The 19,996-nt window shown below is 37.0% G+C and overlaps 2 protein-coding genes across 4 annotated transcripts; one reads left to right on the forward strand and one right to left on the reverse strand.

Moving 5' to 3' along the window:
* The first annotated feature begins 587 nt into the window (after positions 1-587).
* Positions 588-9,202, forward strand: LOC131020077 (sorting nexin 2B-like). 3 transcript variants are annotated; one of them, XM_057948733.1, is made up of 5 exons: positions 588-2,106; positions 3,941-4,150; positions 4,329-4,589; positions 8,029-8,115; positions 8,872-9,202. In XM_057948733.1, the coding sequence occupies exons 1-5, from the start codon at positions 1,072-1,074 to the stop codon at positions 8,944-8,946; spliced, it is 1,668 nt and encodes a 555-aa protein (XP_057804716.1). In that variant the 5' UTR covers positions 588-1,071; the 3' UTR covers positions 8,947-9,202. The 3 variants fall into 3 exon arrangements, with proteins under 3 accessions (XP_057804716.1, XP_057804715.1, XP_057804717.1); XM_057948732.1 differs by having other exon boundaries at positions 8,029-9,202; XM_057948734.1 differs by lacking the exons at positions 8,029-8,115; positions 8,872-9,202 and having other exon boundaries at positions 4,426-4,590.
* Positions 9,203-16,559: 7,357 nt separating this feature from the next.
* On the reverse strand, positions 16,560-19,504 carry LOC131020078 (probable leucine-rich repeat receptor-like protein kinase IMK3). The gene is made up of 2 exons (XM_057948735.1): positions 17,510-19,504; positions 16,560-17,427 (listed from the first exon to the last, which is right to left on the reverse strand). Exons 1-2 carry the CDS (start codon positions 19,137-19,139, stop codon positions 16,805-16,807), a joined length of 2,253 nt encoding a protein of 750 aa, XP_057804718.1. The 5' UTR covers positions 19,140-19,504; the 3' UTR covers positions 16,560-16,804.
* Positions 19,505-19,996: the final 492 nt, after the last annotated feature.

Below are 19,996 nucleotides of genomic sequence, written 5' to 3' on the forward strand. Positions count from 1 at the left end.
TAATTTTGTCGCCTCTGGTTGGTTTGGATCGAAATCATGCGTCGGTTCTGATCGGTTCCAATTCGATTTTGATTTTTAAATCGATCCGATAATTTTAAATTCGTCAATTTTTGATTTTATCGGTTCGAATCGGACCGAATGCACAACCTTAACAAATAGTGACTCTTAAACGAGGACCATCCCTATAAAACATCCAACACAAAATCTCCGGTTGGGTTGTTCCGTACCCAAATCCTGACCTGCATGCTAATCCAAACCCGCATCCTGATTCAATTTGTGTAAATGACACTATTCAGTTATACAAATGACTCTGCTTATAATTGACACTATTCAATTATATAAATGACACTGTAACATTTTAAAATGTTATAATGTCATTTTCAATCTTATAGTGTTATTTAAAATATTATAGTGTCAATTACATGAACTGTCATTTATATTTTTGAATAATATCAATTATACACAGTATCATTTACAATGTTATAGTGTCATTTATACGCAGTGTCATTTGTATATCAGAATAATGTCAATTACAGATAATATTATTTATATAATTAAATAATATTATTTACACAATTTAAGTCCAGATACGGATCAGGATTTGAGTACGATACACTTGAGTGTACCCCGGAGCACCTCAACATCCAAAGAAACTCTACCATTATAAATGCACTCAACCGTCCTCTCAATATTGAACAGCTGAAGTAACTATTGAACAGCTGAAGCATGAATCGTTGGGACAAAATTGCCCCCTGAAAGCAATATATCCAAAATACACGTGTTATTTACCGTGCGAACAGCGCATCTCATCTTGTTCCTTGTAGTCCCCGTTAAGCATAAACCACCTCCGCCCGCACCACCAGTCCTCCACCCCTTTGACCTCCGCATCTCCGCCACCGCCGACCTTCGCCGCCCAACCAGGCACCTCCCCCCACTGCTAATTTAATCAGAAGCAAGAGCTAGAAATTCCACTAACCAGAAATGTCAACAACATCCATCGGGCTCTAACTCCCATTCCCCCCCACTCATCTCAAAGCTCAGTCATTCCCCTCGTTAAACAAACGATTGATTATGATGGGCTATGAGAATCAGGGCTATGAAGAAGCCCGTCTCTATGCAACCAAAGAGCAAATGTCGGCTATCTTGCTCCACGATGAACCCTCGCCGTCGAACGGCTCCAAATCGTTCCCTGATGACCCTCTCTCTTCATCTTCCCACTTCGTCGAAATCCCGACCTCTGATGATACTGATCACGCGCACTCTCCCCTATCGAAACAAAACTCCAACCCCAGCCACAGCCACAGCTCAATCAATTCGATCCTTGAGCCGCCGTCTTACGCCGAAGCGGTTTTTCAATCCTTTGACCTAGATTCCGTTGATTCTGCCGATATCGGCGGCCTGGACCACTCTGCATCGGCGTCACCGTCGTCATTCTCCACGATGCTGAAAATCTCTGTTTCGGATCCGAAGAGGGAGCCGGAGCAATCGGGCTCTCTTGTGCCTGGAGGTAGTTCTTACTTTTCTTACTTGATCACCACTTTTACGAATATGCCCGAATTCAATGGGACGGAATTTAATGTGAGGAGAAGGTTTAGAGATGTAGTTGCGTTGTCGGAGAGGTTGGCAGAGAGCTACCGAGGGTTTTTTATTCCTCTGAGGCCTGATAAGAGTGTGGTTGAGAGTCAGGTGATGCAGAAAAATGAATTTCTCGAGCAAAGGCGTGCAGCCTTGGAGAAGTACTTGAGGCGGCTTGCAGCGCACCCGGTCTTGAGAGGCAGTGAGGAATTGAGGGCGTTTTTGGAGCCTTCAGATAGAATGCAACTGATGAGGACGACTGATGCCGCTTCAAGGATGTTGGACGGAGCAGTGAGGCTGCCGAAGCAACTGCTTAGTGGAAAGAGTTTGGATGGGGCAGATATGAGTGAGGTGGCGCAGCCTGCTAAGGGTGGGAGAGATTTGTTGAGGATATTTAAAGAGTTGAAGCAGTCTGTGGCTAATGACTGGGGTGGAGCAAAGCCACCGTTGGTTGAGGATGATAAAGAGTTTCTGGATAGGAAAGAGAAATTGCAGGATTTTGAACAGCAGCTGATAAATGTCTCTCAGCAGGTATATATATATATATATATATCTCATTTCTCTTTGTTAGGTTTTTGACTTGTCAGTGTGTGAGGTTTTGTGAATTTTTCAGTCTTCTGTCCTGCATTGCATATTTATTATTCAAAATCTGAAAATTAATTATTTATGGCCTTGCATTAATTAATAATTAACACAAGTAATAACGGTCTTGAGCTTTGTTTGTAAACAATTAAAACCTCTTTGGCCAGCAATGATAGGCTCTGGTTGCTTGAGATGCTATGAACTTTTCAAGAATGGTTCGTAAAAGCAACTGCTTCATTATCAGCTTTATAAATGGTTGAGTCCATTGTGTTAAAAGGACCTATATCTATAGTTTTCAATCAAAATCTGGTTATACGCTTGAGAAGGGTGCAGCTGGTGGTACTTCCAGCATTTAGTATTTGATGTTACTACTATTTATTTCTCAGTAGTCGATGGGTTCTCAGGAAGAAAGCTCTTCCTCCCTGAGGCACACTCTCAGTTTTGTCCTATTACAGATTAGGTAGAGTCTGGGGCGATTCTTTGGTTCCTAGAGGGTTGAGAGAGAGAGAGAGAGATACGTTTGTTTTAAAATTAAGACTATCCATCCTCGCGATCAATTTTCATATGATCTTGACTAGAATCCATTATAATTTTTCTATCGGTTTATTGGTATTCCATGATACTACCCCTACGACTGGCATATCTTTAGTTTCAGTGACCAATGATGGAATCGAAATGGTAAAGAAAGCATGACCCTTGTAGCCTTACAGCTTTGAGTAAGGAACCTCTCTCTTAAGTCACTAGTGATCATTATCGGACTTTTGGTCTTCTGAGCCAGCAGACCCCTGTAGGGGAGTTCCTGTAGCTTAGCCCAATCTGGACTACAAAAAGGTAGGGATGGGGTAAGCGGCTACATAAGCATTTCAAGGAAGCTTATGCCTGCCATACCAGAATGCCTATTAACAAGCTTTGCCAGAAACAAGCAAGATGAAGGTGTTCTGCTTCTGCTTCATAAACAAGGCTCATTATCTGTCTCTTGATCCCTCGTTCCATAATCTGTTGTTGCTGATTCATTTAAGGTGTAGACTCCCCATTTCTTTGTCTTATCTTATTAGCTCAGGTGTTCATCAATGATGAAAGTGACTGAACTTAAGACTTGAGTTGAGAAAGTGGGTTAGGACCTGGGAGAGGCTTTCAGTGACTGGGAAGATGGGTGGATTGTAGAGATCTTAAAGTTGCTAGACACCTAAAATTTTATGCGAGTGACATTTTCAGCTGTTGATTATCATACTCATCTAAGGAAGTGTGAGATATGTGTGTAGTGTTTTTATGCATTGCCAACTATCTAGGAGATGTTTATTTCTCTCTTAACAGCATCTGCTGATAGCAACAGAATTCCTTGAATGTCATCTTATCATGCAACTTCCAGAATTCTTCAACTCCAAACGGCAAACTATATAGTCCATCCACTATTCCTCCAAAAATAATTTTTTAATGTAAAGCTTCATAATTTGTGACAGGAATAAAAATGAATCTAGAATCCAAACAAGTGAACAACTAACATCGTGTTAATAAGTTTCTCAATTCAGAGGTGAATTTGCAAGACTCATCTTTGATGATCTATACGAGTTCGTTGGTCTTGCCTTCATTATGGTTTTGATATGTTTAATTTTTCGGGATTTTTTTTCTAGTTGCATATTTTGTTTTAAAAAAGGATACCTTTGAAACAACAAGCTACTATGTTATCTATGAAATTTTCGAAGTTCTCTGTTTCATCATTAGTGGGGAAACTCTGAGTCTCTGACTAACTAACTGCACCTTGTGGCTTCTATTCTATGGTTAGGCTGAATCACTTGTCAAAGCTCAGCAAGACATTGGGGAGACCATGGGCCAACTGGGGTTAGCTTTTGTCAAATTAACCAAGTTTGAAACGGAGGAAGTTGCTCAGGATTCCCAAAGAGCACGTGCTGCAGATATGAAAAATGTGGCAACAGCTGCAGTAAAAGCAAGTAGACTATATCGGGAATTGAATGCTCAGACAGTTAAACATTTGGTAAGGGTATTCTTTTATTATCTTGGAACCAAGAAATGGGTCTCTAATTACTGTTCCTTTCTGCTTTTGCAATTTATTAATGTAACAATAGTCATGCTTACATTTTGTTAATATAAAGTCTATAGTAGTTCCTCTCTTATTGATGTTATGATGTGTAGCCTATCTGAATTTACTGTAGGATAAACTTCATGAGTATCTTGGGGTGATGCTTGCTGTCAACAATGCATTTTCAGACAGATCAAGTGCTTTCTTGACTGTACAAACTCTTTTATCAGAATTGTCATCATTACATTCAAGAATCGAAAAGCTTGAAGCAGCTTCATCGAAGATATTTGGTGGGGACAGATCGAGGATTAGGAAAATTGAAGAGCTGCGAGAAAATATAAGAGTAACTGAGAATGCTAAAAGCAGTGCAGTCAGAGATTACGAACGAATAAAGGTAGGATATCTAACCTTGTAGTCAGAAGAAATTAAATTTTTTCTTGAATATATTAATTGTCCTGCAGTTCTTCAATTTTCTTGGATAGTTTTGTTGATTGCAATGTTCTGTTGTCAGCATAATTTGCTTGTTTAAATTTGTCTTTAATGTACATCTCGGAGTCAAGTTGATACTCCTTTTGGATAACAAGAAATTTGATAGAGAATACATAATTCCCCTTTCATATGAGTCCATTGGAAACATGCAACTCTTTGTGTGCTCTGGGCAAAGTTTTCATGATTTTTTTCTATACGAACCTTCTTAATTGATATCTAATAGTTTCCACAGGTTACTTTGCTTATCACTTAATATATCATGTTCTGGTTTCAGGAACTTGTGATAATAAAATAAGCATTAACTGCTGAGGGTGTAAACTTTATCAGATTCTGATTGTTAAAAAACTTTGAACAGTTTTATTAATAATAAAAAAAGGTCACTCCGTAACTGATTTTAGTATTTTTTATTGATCAATGCCTTGACCAGTAGAGAGAATGTTCTACTGAGCTATCACCTTAAAGCATTATTTTTGTATTTATTTATTTATTAAAAGATCATATGATTTGATACTTAATGAAGTTGGGGGAGAAGTCAAGAATTACCATAAAATTATCTGAAACCCAATTACTTTGGAAGTTTATATTGTAGAACACCACTGGAATGGACTACTCTAGATAGCCGAGGCTGATCTTGGAATTTATGCAATTAAGGAGTGTTTCTTATCATATAATTGGAAAAACAAGTCATTTTTCAGGCAGCATGGATAGGAAGATGCAATATTACCTCTCCACCTCTCACGTCAACCATTAGAAAAAAATGTATAAGAAACTTGTTTTTTCCTGCTATAACGAGTTGCTTGTCAAGCAAATACTTCACTATGCCCAATTATGATGATTCTTCAGGAAATGAAGCTATGATTGGAACAATTTTTTTATATTATCATTTGTCGATAAGTCATAAGTATCCGTATAATATGGTGCTCTGTCTAGATAAAAAGTCTGAACATTTATATTTGACCATTAATCCTTGGACTCATCGACTCTCTTTTCATTTTGTGAGAATGTTCTGGACTATCATATCACTTGCTAGAGAACTGTTATTTCTGCAGTTGATCAGCGCTGTGATTAAAGACCAACAAAATTAAGCAATGATGATTAAGTAATTCAGGTTATGGTTGGCTTTATTGCTGTTGTGGAGTATTTAGATGTGTAAGCAGAATACATTAGGATCAGTCCTCCTGTCTTCATAGTATTTAGTCTGAATGTGTATGGCTTTATGTATATGGCGTCACACACTATGAAGTAGAAACAATTGTCACACGGATGGAGAAAATGGCCATCAACTTAATATCCCTGTTCTAGAATCTTGATAATGATATATATGCATGATAACTTATATAATACCTTTGTCTTGTCTCCATATGACTGATGTGGAAAAGTATCTTATTTTGGATTAATGTTGCTGTCTTGCATGGTGCAGACTGGATTTAAGGTCATGCAACTTCGGAATTTTAACATTGCCCATAATGGGGTGTTTTGTGTGGGTGGGTTGGGGGGGGGGGGGGTTGGGGTTCATGAAGAGCTTCATTGTAGCCAAGTAAAAGCAAAAATTGATGGGAATCTGAAAGGAGCTAGGTATTAAATAGAGAGAGCATCTGAGAGCTGGGACAGTAATTTATGGGCTATTCTTTTTAAATGGAAATACTCTGGTAGTATTTCGAGCTCTGCATACAGCATTCAAATAATTAGTCCTTTTAAATTCTTGATCATCTCATACTTCTTGCTGCGACAAAGTTTTGGATTCTGCCAAATAACTACATGAAGTTGTGCTTGAAGCTGACTTTGGTGAAATAAAGGACCTGAACTTAACCACTTAGGCTCTTCCTTGGGTACCTCATAAGTCATATCTACCAGAACAATTTCCTTCATAATGTTTGCCTCACTTTAAGCATTTCTTTTCATGCCAAAACTTGTAGATGCCTTGTAGAAATTATTTGAGTGTAATAATTTGGTGCTTACCTTAGGAACTTTATAGCACAACCAAATTGTTGATCTAATTTGGAATACAATGAATTGTTAAATTAAACAAAAAGTGTTTTTCTAGACCCAAACCAAAAGATGCGTAAAGTGGGGGTTTTGGTCCACTAAAATAAATTACTATTGCTTGGTGCTTTAAAAATGAAAAGAATTCTTTGTGGTGAAGAGTTTTTAAAATCAAATATGGTCTGTAGGACAATTTATAGGCTGTCGGTATAGCTGCTGGAACTACCATCAGCAGCCTCTCTGGGAGCTATTTCTAGATTTTATGCAGATTTCCATCAATCAGTAAAGGTCGTTATTGGGGGTGGGGGGGAGTGAGGTTTTGGGAAGATGTATGGGTGGCAGATGATTCTTTGGCTATGCTTTATTGCTCATTATACCATGTCATCTTTCCCATAGCAAACCCATGGCCTTTTTGTATCTACAATCACTAATTCTTCCTTTCATTCTTCGATCTCTAGAAGACTGAAATGAAGGAAGTGTGTTCATTGCTGAGGGCCATTTGGAAGGAAGTAATCCTTTTGAGTTGAAGGTTTTGGACTCAAGTGGAATATTCACATGCAAATCCTTTCTGAAATTCTTCATTCCTAATCATTCATTCCCTCTGTTCCCTTCAAATCCAAGGTTCAATGCTTTTAATGATAGTTGGTGTTGTTGGGTTATAAGCTGCTCATTTATGATGTGTTATAGAATGAATTCCATTATTTTATCATTTAACTCGTGTGTCTTGGGTTATAAGTCAATGTGAGGACCTAGATTACATATTATGGCACAAGGGCTTGAGGGAGTTGGGTCATTTCTGTCAATTTTGGGATCTTCATTAGCAAAGTGTTATTGTACCAACTGTGTTGATCTCTTTGGATAGAGAGAAACACAAGAATATTTTAGGATAATGAAGATCCTTGAGATGCATGGTATAAGGTTAAGATCCAACCTCACCCCACCCTAGTTCAAAAATTAGTAACCCATCATAACCGTATAACTCGTGCATTACTTTCCAAATGGGTCGTGTCTGGGTTGGGGAATGGATTTATTTGGACTTATTTATATGTACTCTGTCTGAAACCATTGTGTTTTAGGTATTAATGTAGTATTATGTTTGATCATGTTCTTACTTCTGCGCTCTAATAGATTCTAGATTTCCTTGCATATGAGTATTTAAAATGTAGCATAAGTACCGAATGTTCCAATCAGGAAAACAGAATTTAACAATAATTCAATTTTGACAATTCTGCAACTACAGAGTCTGTGATTTGCATTCACTCTTTGACGATTATCTATATTTTTAACTACTGGAGATTTATATTTTAAGCATTTCTCTGAACTCAATTATTGATCCAATTATTTCTGAAATTTGAATGCAGGAAAATAATAGAAATGAGCTGGAGAGACTAGAGAAAGAGAAGCATGATGATTTTGTGAACATGCTGAAAGGATTCATTGTTAATCAGGTATTCAATCGGCCCCTCCAGTGTTCCTTCACAATATTGTCTTCATCATCTTTTTCAGCAAAAAGATATGATTCTTTTATTGATAGTTCTGAATTTGAGTAACTGAATACTTGGTGGCTTTTACAGCCGAACTCATAGTGTTGCATTTGATCTAAAAAGAGAATGCTGCTGCTGCTCTTTTAATAGCAAGTCTTATTATGTTGATACTTGTTTATTCTTTTATTCTTCTTCCCATTTGCTGATATATAGTCCCTTGCTTATTTTCCCTTATTCAGTATGAGTGTGTTCCCTTTGATAGAAAATGGTGGAAAACATATGTTTTCATCATTTTTCCACTCTTTTCACATGTTCTGTAAGGTGTATAATTTTCCCGGGGCAGGATAATTTTTTTTTTCGAGCAGGCCCCCTTTTCCTCTTTCACTCCATTTTATGATGATATTGTCATGTGGTATTGATGTGATAATAATTTCCCATCTAAAATGTAGAAAAAGGTGGGATAAATTCTTTTGCCACATGAGATAAAAAAGGTGGGACCACTAAAATGTTATGATTTTTTTTCATGTTTTCTTCTTCCTCATGAAAAACTTGCAATCAAATAGAACCCTCCCTGTGGAGAAATCTTACCTTGTGATAGAGAAAAGCAAATTTTCTTCCTGCTCCAAATGTATTGGTAAAAAAGAGTTTTTGGTTGCTTTTTGTTTCAATATTTGTAGTGCAATTTGATGGAGACGTGCGATCTCATTTATGATATAACAGGCTGGATATGCGGAGAAGATGGCTAATGTTTGGGAGACGGTTGCCGAAGAAACAAGTGGATATATGAGAAAATGATAGGTGTTGAATCGACATCATTTGAGTTGTCTATTGTTTCTTCTCCAACTGCTAGGTCGAAGGAGGTTCCAGTCATTACAGTGGAAAAATGGGGATAATTCGATCACAGTAAATATTTGTTCGACGTAGCGCTTCCCGCTTCTGTATTTTTTTTTCCCACTAAATTTGCTTTGTACTTGAGATACGCCTAGTACAATACCCATAAAGCTAGCGAGCTGTTTATCTGAATTTCGTCATTACAATCTCTTTTCCTTTATTTTTTTTTACCGTTTCTTTTATCTTCGTGAGAAACAGTTTTACTACTTAACCATGAACTCATCACATCACAGCATTTGCTGGAAATAGAATCTTGACGTTGATATTTCACCTAATTAATTAATAGTTATTTGTTTGTATGACGAATTTATCTTTTTTATTTTAAAATAATAATAGTAATAAATTTGTTAGATATTTTTAGAGAAATAAGATATTGTGTCATTAAATCATGTTGTATCCAAATATTTTTGAATTCGGATATTCATGTTATAAATGCATATTTTAGGTTTCCTTTGTAAGTTCTTTTAAGTCTAGACTAGATAGACAAATTTATTTCAAACTATCGCAACTTTTTCAAATAAATTTTTAACTATTGATTTTGATCAGTTAATAACTAAATTATGAAAAATTAAGTAAATCTATACGTGGAAAAAAAATTACTATATGAAAATCGAATAGAATTGTCACGAATTTGAAGTGGGTTTTGCAATGGTGACGTAAATTCTCAACAATTCTACTCAACTTTTTAAGTACAAAAAAAAATATTTGAAATAAATTTGTATAAATGCAATAATTTAGATATTAATTGGTCAAAATCAATAGTTGGTGATAGATTAAAAAATTGTGATAGTTAGGAATAGATTTGAATGAGTTTAGTTTCATTAGTTGAATAGAGTTGATGTAATGTGTTACAGAAAACGTAGAGATGAAATTTGAATGCGAATGCAATTATGTAATTAGACTTGTTTTTTACTAATTCTAACTCATGGCGCATTTGGACTTGAATTTGTTCAGTAGGCATCCTGAAGAGAATTGAAGCTCGTGAATTTGTTCAACAAACATCCATACCTCATAGAGACAGGGAGAAAGGAAACCAACGCAGACGCAAACAACGAAGCAGCAGCAGCTCATGGTGAAGCCACTGCCGACCAACAATTTTTTTGTAATTTCTGGAAAGAGAGAGAGGTGATGTGGATTCAAATTAAATTGTGATACTTAAGCCTCGAGTATTTTTAAGTAAAACGATATTATTTTAATTGGAGTTGGAGTATTACAATGTAGCTTTTACCCGTTCTCAGAAAAAAAATATATTGACAATATTAAAATATATAAATAATACACCCTCCATCCCACGAATCTTGATACATATTCATTTTTGGGTCGTTCCACGAATTTTGATGCATTTCTAAATATAATACTAACAATTAGCTAAAAACTAATGGTCCTTAATTATACTTAATTATCACTTTTCTACTTTATTACCTACCCACTTCTACTTTATTATTTACACACTTAAAACACTAATCTATAACTCCTTAATTCTCGTGCCGACAACAAATACATCAAGATTTGTGGGACGGGAGGGAGTACTACTTACTTTTTAAAAAAGATCGACATTTATACCCATTAATAAATTTATAATTAAAAATAAATAAAAACTAGAAAAAAAAAAGTAAACCCCTCAAACTCATCTCTCTCTCTCTCCAAATCGGCCGCTTCCCTCTCCGCGCCTCCGTCTCGCCTCATCATCACGCCAAGCTCGTCGTCGCTGACGCGCTAGGCCGCTAGCTCTCTATTCCTCTCTCTCTCGGCAAATTTGCCACCTCCTCTTCCCTCCTCAGCGCCTCGCCACTTCGAGCCTCACAACGCGCCATCGTCTCTTATATCTGTGAGTTGTGTTTAGTGCTCGATACTCGACAACGATGCTTAACATATGACACTCAAGTGTTGAGCAATAGTTCAAATTGAACTATTGCTCGATGCTCGAATGCTCAATGTTCGATCTAGCATCGAGCATCCGAGTCGAGTATGTATGGTGGTGGTGGATCTGTGGATTGGTGGTGCCGGTTGTGGTGGATCTATGGATAGTGGCAATGGTGGTTAATCGGTTTGTGAATTACGGTCATCGGCGATGTTGGTGGATGATTTGAGAAACGTGGCGATGGCAGTGGCAGAAGCGCGACGATGGTCGTCCGGCTGTGGTACTGTGGGTGAGGGGGCTTTTTTTTTTTTTAATAAATTGTAATTAATGATTTAATTTTAAAGTGGTATAAAGATAAAATTATCACAATAGATATAATTTATATCTTTTACTCCCTCCGTCCGGCCATAAATAAGGCACTTCTCTTTGGCACGAAATTTAATAAGTTAGTATTTAGGGAAATAAGATAGGTTGTGAATCTTGTGATATAGGGGATGGTGAGAGGAAATTAGGGTTGCAAGAAATTTCTAGAGAAAGTTCAAAATTTGGGTCGACCTCGGATTGCAATGTTGTTGCAATTAACCAAAAATTAAAGAAAAATTGGGAGCTATATTAATTAGATTAATTAAGTAGTTAATTGCCCTTATTATTTATAAAAAAGGAAATGACTCATTTTTGGTATCACTTTCGGTGGGACGGAGAGAATATAAAATATGGGTATATTTTAGATTTTTTTTTTCAAATGTATACATTATTTTGCCCCTATTACTAATGTATGATATCTAAATCTCTCTCATGCCTTGTTAATTTGGAATATGTTCAGCTTCAAGGGATCTCCATGATCTTTTATTAATGAGGAAAATGTAGTTCAATGATTTTCATTAATAATCATGTTCACGAGTTCCATTATGAAAATTTCACTTATCTTGCATTTCGATCACAAGTTGGTACAAAGTTGGGCGAAGTTGGATTTCCAATTCGACGTCAAACTCGTGTCAAAATTAATTTGGAAGGAAATTTAAATTCTAAAAATGTACAATAATCTTTAAGTTTATACATTTAGCGCCAACAACTCTTCTAATATGAATCGTTTCAAAAACAAAACTCTTCTAATATGAAGTGTTTAGTACTTAAATCCTAAGGATTTCTAATGACACCTCATGTATGTGTTGTGCCGTTAAAGATATAACAATAATTATTATCGTATAGAATAATGCTAGACACACATAATATGTGCACACATAATACCCTTAAAATTTTATTACCTAAATTAAATTATAATCATGACTAAATTACCCTTAATTTATATGAGAAAGTTTTTACAGATTTTATTTCTTTTTTCAACTTTGATAATTTTGGAAAGTTATTGATTTATTTCCTAAAATATGGCCACCTTTTTTTTTGTAAATGATATGTAACAATATTGTTAATTTTTTTCAAATTGGAAAGTTTTTTAAGATTTATTTTTTATATTTATCTATAAAGATTAATCATTAAAAATAAACCTTCCTTAATTTAAGCTTTGTAAATAAATGCCCTAGAAGTAAACGCACTAGGTATATGGTCACCTTTTTCTTTTCTTTTCTTTTTTTCATTTTATTTTGGACTCTAACTAGATTTTTTTCTTTATCTTTTTTTGAAATATGGCCACTTTTGTTTGCAAATGATATGTATTAATATTATTATTTTTTCTTTATTTTATTTAATATTATCATTTGGACTCTAACTATTAATTTTTTCTTTCTTTTTTTATTTTATTTTTAAATATGACCACTTTTTTAAAAATGATACTGTATAAATATTATTAATTCTTTCTTTATTTTATTTAACATACAATTTTATACGATCAGTTTATTTTGTCATCTGTTTTTTTAAAAAAAATCTCCACTTTTTTTGGAAAATGATATAGTATGTATCAATATTATTAATTTTTTCTTTATTTTATGACATACAATTTTATATGGTCACTTTATTTTGTCATCTAACTATTATTATTTTTATTTTAAATATGGTCACTTTGTTTTGGAAATGATGTGTAATCTATAATGCACGGATTCGCCGGAAATCACCCCCGTGCAGTATCCGATTCGCGCGGGGGGCGGGTGCGGGCGCGATTCGCGTCCGATTCGCACGGGATTCGCCACCTGGCGAATCCCCAAAAAAAAAAAAAAAATGGATTCGAGAATCGGATTCGCGAATCGGGAGTTGTTGGCGACCTCCCCTGATTTTGAGAGACGAGGGTAGAACGGCGACTAACAGTCGCCGGATTTGCAGGACGCGGCGGCATCAAACGGAGGCGGAGGCGGATTCGATTTCAGGAAATTCAGGGCTCCTTTCGATTTTAGATTTGGGATAGAGGAAGTCTGAAATTGAGAGATAAGAGAGACAGAGGTGTGAGACGGAGAGAAGGGGAAGACGACGGCGGCGCCGGACCCGTCGCCGGGAACAGGATCGAGAGAGAGAGAGGGCGGGGCAGTTTCCGACAGAGAGAGAGGTTTAGAGAAGATGGGAGGGTGCGGCGTATGTGTGTTGAGTGTGTGTGTGATGGAGTGTGTTTAAGTGTGTGTTATTTTAGGTTAAGTATTAAAATGGGCTTTGGGCCCCTTCTTTTATTGAAATGGGCTGGGTCTTCATAGGTTGAATTCTTTATGATGGGCTGCAAAATTGTGTTTTTAGTGTTGAATCTTTTATGATGGACTAATACATTATACTCTATAATTTAACTCTCCTAAATTTCCACTCTATAAATTTGATTGGTTATATATACTAAAATATATAAATATATATGGTATTTGATTGGTTATATATAATAAAATATATAAATATAATAGACGTATCCTTCACGAATCGCACCCTATAATTTTTAAAAATCCGTATCCCCGCACCCGAATCGTATCGCTCCCGCACCCGCCCCCTCGCACCTGTGCAATCTAGTGTGTAATACTTTATAATATAATGTAATATCTAATTGATGAAGAGTAATATATGCAGAGCAAGGGAATGGGCTTTATCAGAGGAACGGACTTTGCCAGAGGAACGGGTGTCGTCAGAGAAATGAGCCTTACCAGAGAAATGGCTTCCGTCAGAGAAGCCATACCCGCCAGAGAAATGGCCTCTGCCAGAGAAGCCACACCCGCCAGAGAAATCACCGAAAGAGCGGAGAAGTCTCTCGCTTGGAAGCAAATTTACTACTATGCCCTCGACCATGCGAGGCGCATGTTTCAGCACCGAATTTACTATTTTGCCCTTAGCTTGTAATCTATAAATAGCCATGCATACACCATTTGTAATTTACGCTTACTTCACTTGCAATACTACATCAACCAGATTTTCGTGCTCTCAACTTTGCTTTTCTCTCTTTTCCAAACAACACTAGGTATAATTCGTAATTCTATAACAAATCACCGATTAAATCTGTATCCGTTCGATTATACTTCACCACTAATAATATAGGACATTCCTTAATTGCTTTTTCAAGAATATCTTATAATTTAATTTTATGAAAATAATTGATCAATGTGCTCCACATATGACATTACTTTCATAGATATAATCATTTATTTTTTCACACACACACACACACACACACACACACACACACACACATATATATATATATATATATATATATATATATATATATATATATATATATTGTAATGCCCCGCTCTTTTAATTACATATTAGAATAAATAGTTGCATTAATTACGATATTTCTTTTGCATATTTAATTATTACTTGAGATTATTATAGTGATTCCGATATTTAATTATTATTTCTTTTAATTACATATTAGAATTATTCTTTATTTATATTAGATAAATAAATGAATGGGATTTCCTACATCCTCAAAGGTACATGAAATACTTCGATAAAGGAAGAACGATTGTATATGAGTTAGATACAGTCGTTTAAGGAAATATGGGTAGTTAGAGAAAGGAGTGAATAGTGATTCACTGCATTTGTTGTTATCTTTTCTATTATTCACTCGATTGTATTGAATTGTAGATGCATGTGACAACGAATGACACTATTCCAAAATAATTATAGTCATTCATTTTTATTTTCTAATTTTTTATTTATTTTCCCTAATTTGTTATGATTTTTTCGTTAATATATACCTTTATAAAATAATTAATCAAAGAAAGTAGCTAAGAGTGTGTTATCATTTGAACTATTATTACAGTACTTTCATATTTTATATTTTATATTCACTAATTCATTATAATATAATGTCCTATATTATAATTCCATTGAGCAATCGATCGATGTGCTCAAAGTAAGACATTATTTTATAATTTTACTCATTTATTTCTATTATTTCAATTTCACTAATTTATTATAATATATTATTGTATAGTATATTTCTATTGAGTTGTCCATCAATGTGCTCATATTGTCATTCACTTTTATTTTCTAATTTTTATTTCTACTTCCCTAATTTGCTATGATTTTTTCGTTAAGCTATTCCAAAAATTATATACTTTAAATATATAGCTAATTATCCATCTTTAAATTAATATTAATACAAAATCTAGTTTTGCAATTTAAAAAAGAAAATAAAGAGTCCTAAAGTGGATTAATCGCATTCTTCTTAATGGCATAATAGTTATCGTAAAAAAAATGCAAATAAAAACAATAAAATTGATATCTTATAAAAATATATAAATATATCATTATTATAGAAAATAAGAAATAAAAAAATAAATAAGAAAATCGAAAACTCCAAATTTATGAGAATGGAGTTTTTATGATGATGGAGTTTGATAACGATTTGATAAACAAATTATGCTAGTTATAACAGTGATTCTATCTTAGCTATATAATCATGTTGAATAGTTAAACATTAATTGCACCTAAAAAAGGATAGTTAAACAATTTGTGGGATTGATTGATATAATTGAAGAAAGTAAGGTTTAAATTATTATGGGTAATCTTTTCCTTTATAGTATCATGGATATTTATGTAAAACATAAATTAAAATAAATAAAATTAATTTTTTTAGAGTTTGAAAATATATAAAATGACCAAAAAGTTCAATTATATGCGCACATATTATGTGTGTTTAGCAGTAGTCGTATAGAATAATGTCCCAACTCATCATTGTAATGCCCCAACTACTCATCGTTGACTAGACAAGTAATTAGTATCTTCTCGTGCTTCCGAATTAAGATTCATTATTAATATTATTATTATACGTTTATTGCAAGCAATGTGGGATTCATCTGCCTGTTTAATTGTTTATATAAGATAGGGAGTCGGTGCACTTTTCCACGTGGACACATTCCTACCTATTCATTTCGATTGTAAAAAGTAAAAAGAAAGTAGGTTGGATCCAAATCCATATCCATCAATATATTTATAATTAAATTCATACTTATAATTTTTGTTCGTATGAAGTTATGTTTGAATTTAAATTTCACTCGCAAAATAATAATAGAACAATTTATAAGAGAGTCAATTATTTATTTATTAGTATGAAACAAAATTTACTATCGATGTCTTTACGCAATGTTAAGTTGCAATCAATCGGAATTTTTGTTTTTTATTTAGAAATTGATACTGACAGTTCATGACGAATAAGGATAGTATTTTATTCTTCTCACATTTCATTATTCTCTATAATATACTATATCCAAGTATATAAGAAAATAAATCGCGCAACACAATCTGCAATCTAATATAAAATCTCCTACTACATGATAGAGGATGGAATTAAGAAGGATTCACATCCAGTCATGCCCTTTCCTTCCAAATCATTCCAAGTCCATCAAAATTTACAGCAACAGCAAAAAAAAAGAAAAACAAAAATTAGAAGAATGAAAGAATAGTGGAACAAGAAGTTTCTACCAGCTAGCTAACTTAATAAAACTTTGTTATAGGAGAGAGAGAGAGAGAGTCCTAATCACCAGGTGATGGCATTGCGCCAGCATCATCCCCGGAGCTGGGCGTCTCCGTATCCGGTCTAATCTCGTCGAGCTGCTGCAGAATCTGGTGAGCCTCGGGGCGAGCCGACGGCGTGGGATCGACGCAATGCAAGGCGAGCTTGAGCGTGTTGAGCAGCTCATCGCCAATCACGGAGGCATCCCTCATGAGCTCCAAGTCGAAAACCTCGTTGGTCCACTCCTCTTTGACGATGGAGGCCACCCACTGCGGCAAATCCACGCCGTTCATGGCCTCCCCGGCCCCGGGGGACTTCCCCGTCAGCAGCTCCAACACGATCACGCCAAGGCTGTACACATCCGTCTTGCTGGTGGCCTTCTTCAGCTTCGACAGCTCGGGCGCTCTGTACCCGAGCGCCCCCGCTGTCGCGATCACGTTTGCGTTCGCTGCTGCTGTCATCAGCCGGGAGAGGCCGTAGTCGGCGATCTTGGCGTTGGCATGCTCGTCGAGGAGGACGTTGCTTGATGTGAGGTTGCCGTGGTTGATGCTCACGTTGCTGTGCAGGTAGAGCAGCCCCCTTGTCATGCCCTTGGCGATCTTCATCCTCGTCGCCCAATCGATCGGTGTATCCGGGCCTCGTGCTGCAACCAACAACGCAGATAAATTTGATTAAAGAAAAAGAATGATTAAACGATTTGAAAATGGGAAAGTAGATATACTAACCGTGAAGGAAAGTAGCAAGGCTCCCTTTAGGCATGTAGTCGAAGACGAGCAATTTCTCGCCCTTTGGGCCTAGATAGTAAGCTCTGAGAGCTAAGAGATTGGGATGCCTAATCTTCCCTAGCGCGTTCACCTCAATCTCGAACTCTCTTTGTCCCTTTGTGATCTTCTCTCTCAATCTCTTGACAGCGACTTGAATCCCATCTTCCATGGTGGCTTTGTACACTGTTCCATAGGTGCTCTTGCCCATGATCTCTGCAGTCGCACACAACAGATCATCCGCGCTGAACACCATCGGCCCATCAAAGTGGACAAGCTTCCCTCCCGTCTCTCCGCCGCTCGCTTCCACCTCGCCGGCACTCGGCGGGACGCCCTTCTCCGCCGCGCTGGCGCCTGTAGCACCCGCCCTTTCGCCCTCCTTAGCCATTTTCCTTTTCCTTATCAAGCAGCAGAGCAAAACGCAGCAAGTAATTAGCAGGATTATGAGCAACGCCCCTGCCACGATCAGAATAATATCTTTAGTACTCAGTTTACGACGTCGTTTCGACGGAGCCGCCGCCGGGGGAGCTTCGGAGGGGGACGGAGCACACGGCGTCGAAGCATCGTATCCACAGAGCTCAAGATTGCCCACAAACGCGCTGGACTCGAACTTGTGCGCGAGATTTGGGGGAACTGCGCCGGATAGATTGTTGTACGAGACATTGAACGAATCGAGATTTAATAATAGACCTAACGAATTGGGGATTTCTCCTTTGAAGGCGTTGTGAGAGAGACCGAGCTCCCTCAAAGAAGATACATTCCCAATTGCATTAGGGATTTCTCCGTTCAACCGATTGTAACTCAAGGTAAGAACTGATAAGTTTTTCAAGCCAAACAGAGTGTTAGGCAAGCTCCCAGTGAGCAAATTGTGATCAAGCGTCAAAGATTGAAGCTGATACGCATGGCTCCAAGAATCGGGAATGGGGCCAGAGAGATTGTTGTTTCCAAGAGCGAGAAACATGAGAGAGGAAGTGTGAGTAAAAGTAAGTGGGATTGAACCAGACAAGAGATTGTAGCTAACGTTGAGCCTAAAAAGCTTGGTTGAGTTAACCAGAGTAGGCGGCAGAGGCCCCGACAATGAATTGTTAGCTAAATCAATTGTTTGGAGAAGAGGGCAGAGACCGAGAGAAGCAGGGATTGAGCCAGAGAGCCTGTTGTTAAAGAGCTGAAGGCCTCTGAGATTGGGCAGGAAGTGCAGCGACGTGGGAATCTGGCCGGCGATGAGGTTGTCGTGGAGGCTGAGCTTTCTGAGGGCTTGGAATTGGCCGATTCTTTCGGTGATTCTGCCGCCGAGGCCGCGCCAGGGGAGCTGGATGACGATGACCTGGCCCTGAGCGCATTTGATGCCGGCCCAGCCGCCGGAGCAGGCGCCGTAGCCGGTGTCGTTCCAGCTTTTTAAGAAGCCGTTGGGATCGACGAGGTCGTGTTTGAATGCTTGGAGGGCTTGGAAGTCTTCTTGCGTCACGATCACGCCGTCCCAGGAGGAGTCGCTTGAGACTGCCTCTGCGCAGGATAACATGAGGGAAATCAACAACAATAGTTGTTTCCATTTCTCTTTCTTTCTTTTGTTTTCTTCAAATGGTAATGGCTCCATCAAGGGTGAGGTGAGAGAGAGAGAAGGAGACTGTTGTTGCGGTCCTAGAAGGAAACCATGAAAACCAGGAGAGTGGAACAGTGTGTGACAAGTTTTTGTAGTGTGGGAAGAGAGAGAGAGAGTGTTATTGTGAATTTGTGAGTGACGACACACACGTGAGAGAGAGAGAGAGAGAGAGAGTGTGTGTTATTGTTATTGTTGTATAAAAGGAATCTAAAATGGGTTATTCTGGGAAGAGATGAGGAAGTGTCAGGAGTTATGTCACAGAGATTCGGTGGAAGCTCTCTCTCTCTACTTCGCTTCCGCCCCAATGTTGTAACGGCTAGTATTCCTGAATTTACTTGCATGTAATTTTGTAGCACACATGCCTAGGATTTCGGAAACTTGGAGGATTATGTTATTAAATAATTAGTTAGAGAAGGCTCCTCTCCTAGCTGGCTCCAACGGCTATCTTTTTCATGTGGGTCCAGTCAACTTTGGTCTAGGGTTCAAATGAGCCCCATCTTTGCTGGGATGACGGGAATGCCCTTGCACTTGCTCAAAGATAGCTATTTGCGTGGCCTTCCAGGAGGCTGTTTTCGTCATACAGCTTGTCCTTTTCCGAGGTTTAAAGAGTAGTAACTCATATTTTTTTGAGTTGTAGAAAAAGGTCCTTTTCATAACTTCTGACATAAATTCTCAAAAAAAAAAAAAAAAAAAAACTTTTGACATAGTATTAATGTTTTCATTTCAAAAATAAAATCGACGCAGTATTAATTTTACCACCCTATACCTCAAAGTTTAAAATATACTTTCTTGTTTGTCCACCAAAGAACTTTTCAGAAGAAAATGATATGAGTTTTAATAAAGATATTGTT

Source organism: Salvia miltiorrhiza, chromosome 4, assembly GCF_028751815.1.
Source record: "Salvia miltiorrhiza cultivar Shanhuang (shh) chromosome 4, IMPLAD_Smil_shh, whole genome shotgun sequence".
NCBI classification, from domain to species: Eukaryota; Viridiplantae; Streptophyta; class Magnoliopsida; order Lamiales; family Lamiaceae; genus Salvia; species Salvia miltiorrhiza.

Bases quoted from the DNA above. Each gene is read 5' to 3' on its own strand.
- LOC131020077 (XM_057948732.1), top strand. From the start codon at position 1,072: ATGATGGGCTATGAGAATCAGGGCTATGAAGAAGCCCGTCTCTATGCA. The intron at 4,151-4,328 runs GTAAGGGTATTC...AATTTACTGTAG, and splicing joins CTCAGACAGTTAAACATTTG to GATAAACTTCATGAGTATCT. The intron at 4,590-8,028 runs GTAGGATATCTA...ATTTGAATGCAG, and splicing joins GAGATTACGAACGAATAAAG to GAAAATAATAGAAATGAGCT.
- LOC131020078 (XM_057948735.1), bottom strand. From the start codon at position 19,139: ATGGAGCCATTACCATTTGAAGAAAACAAAAGAAAGAAAGAGAAATGG. The intron at 17,428-17,509 runs GTTAGTATATCT...TGTTGGTTGCAG, and splicing joins CCTTGCTACTTTCCTTCACG to CACGAGGCCCGGATACACCG.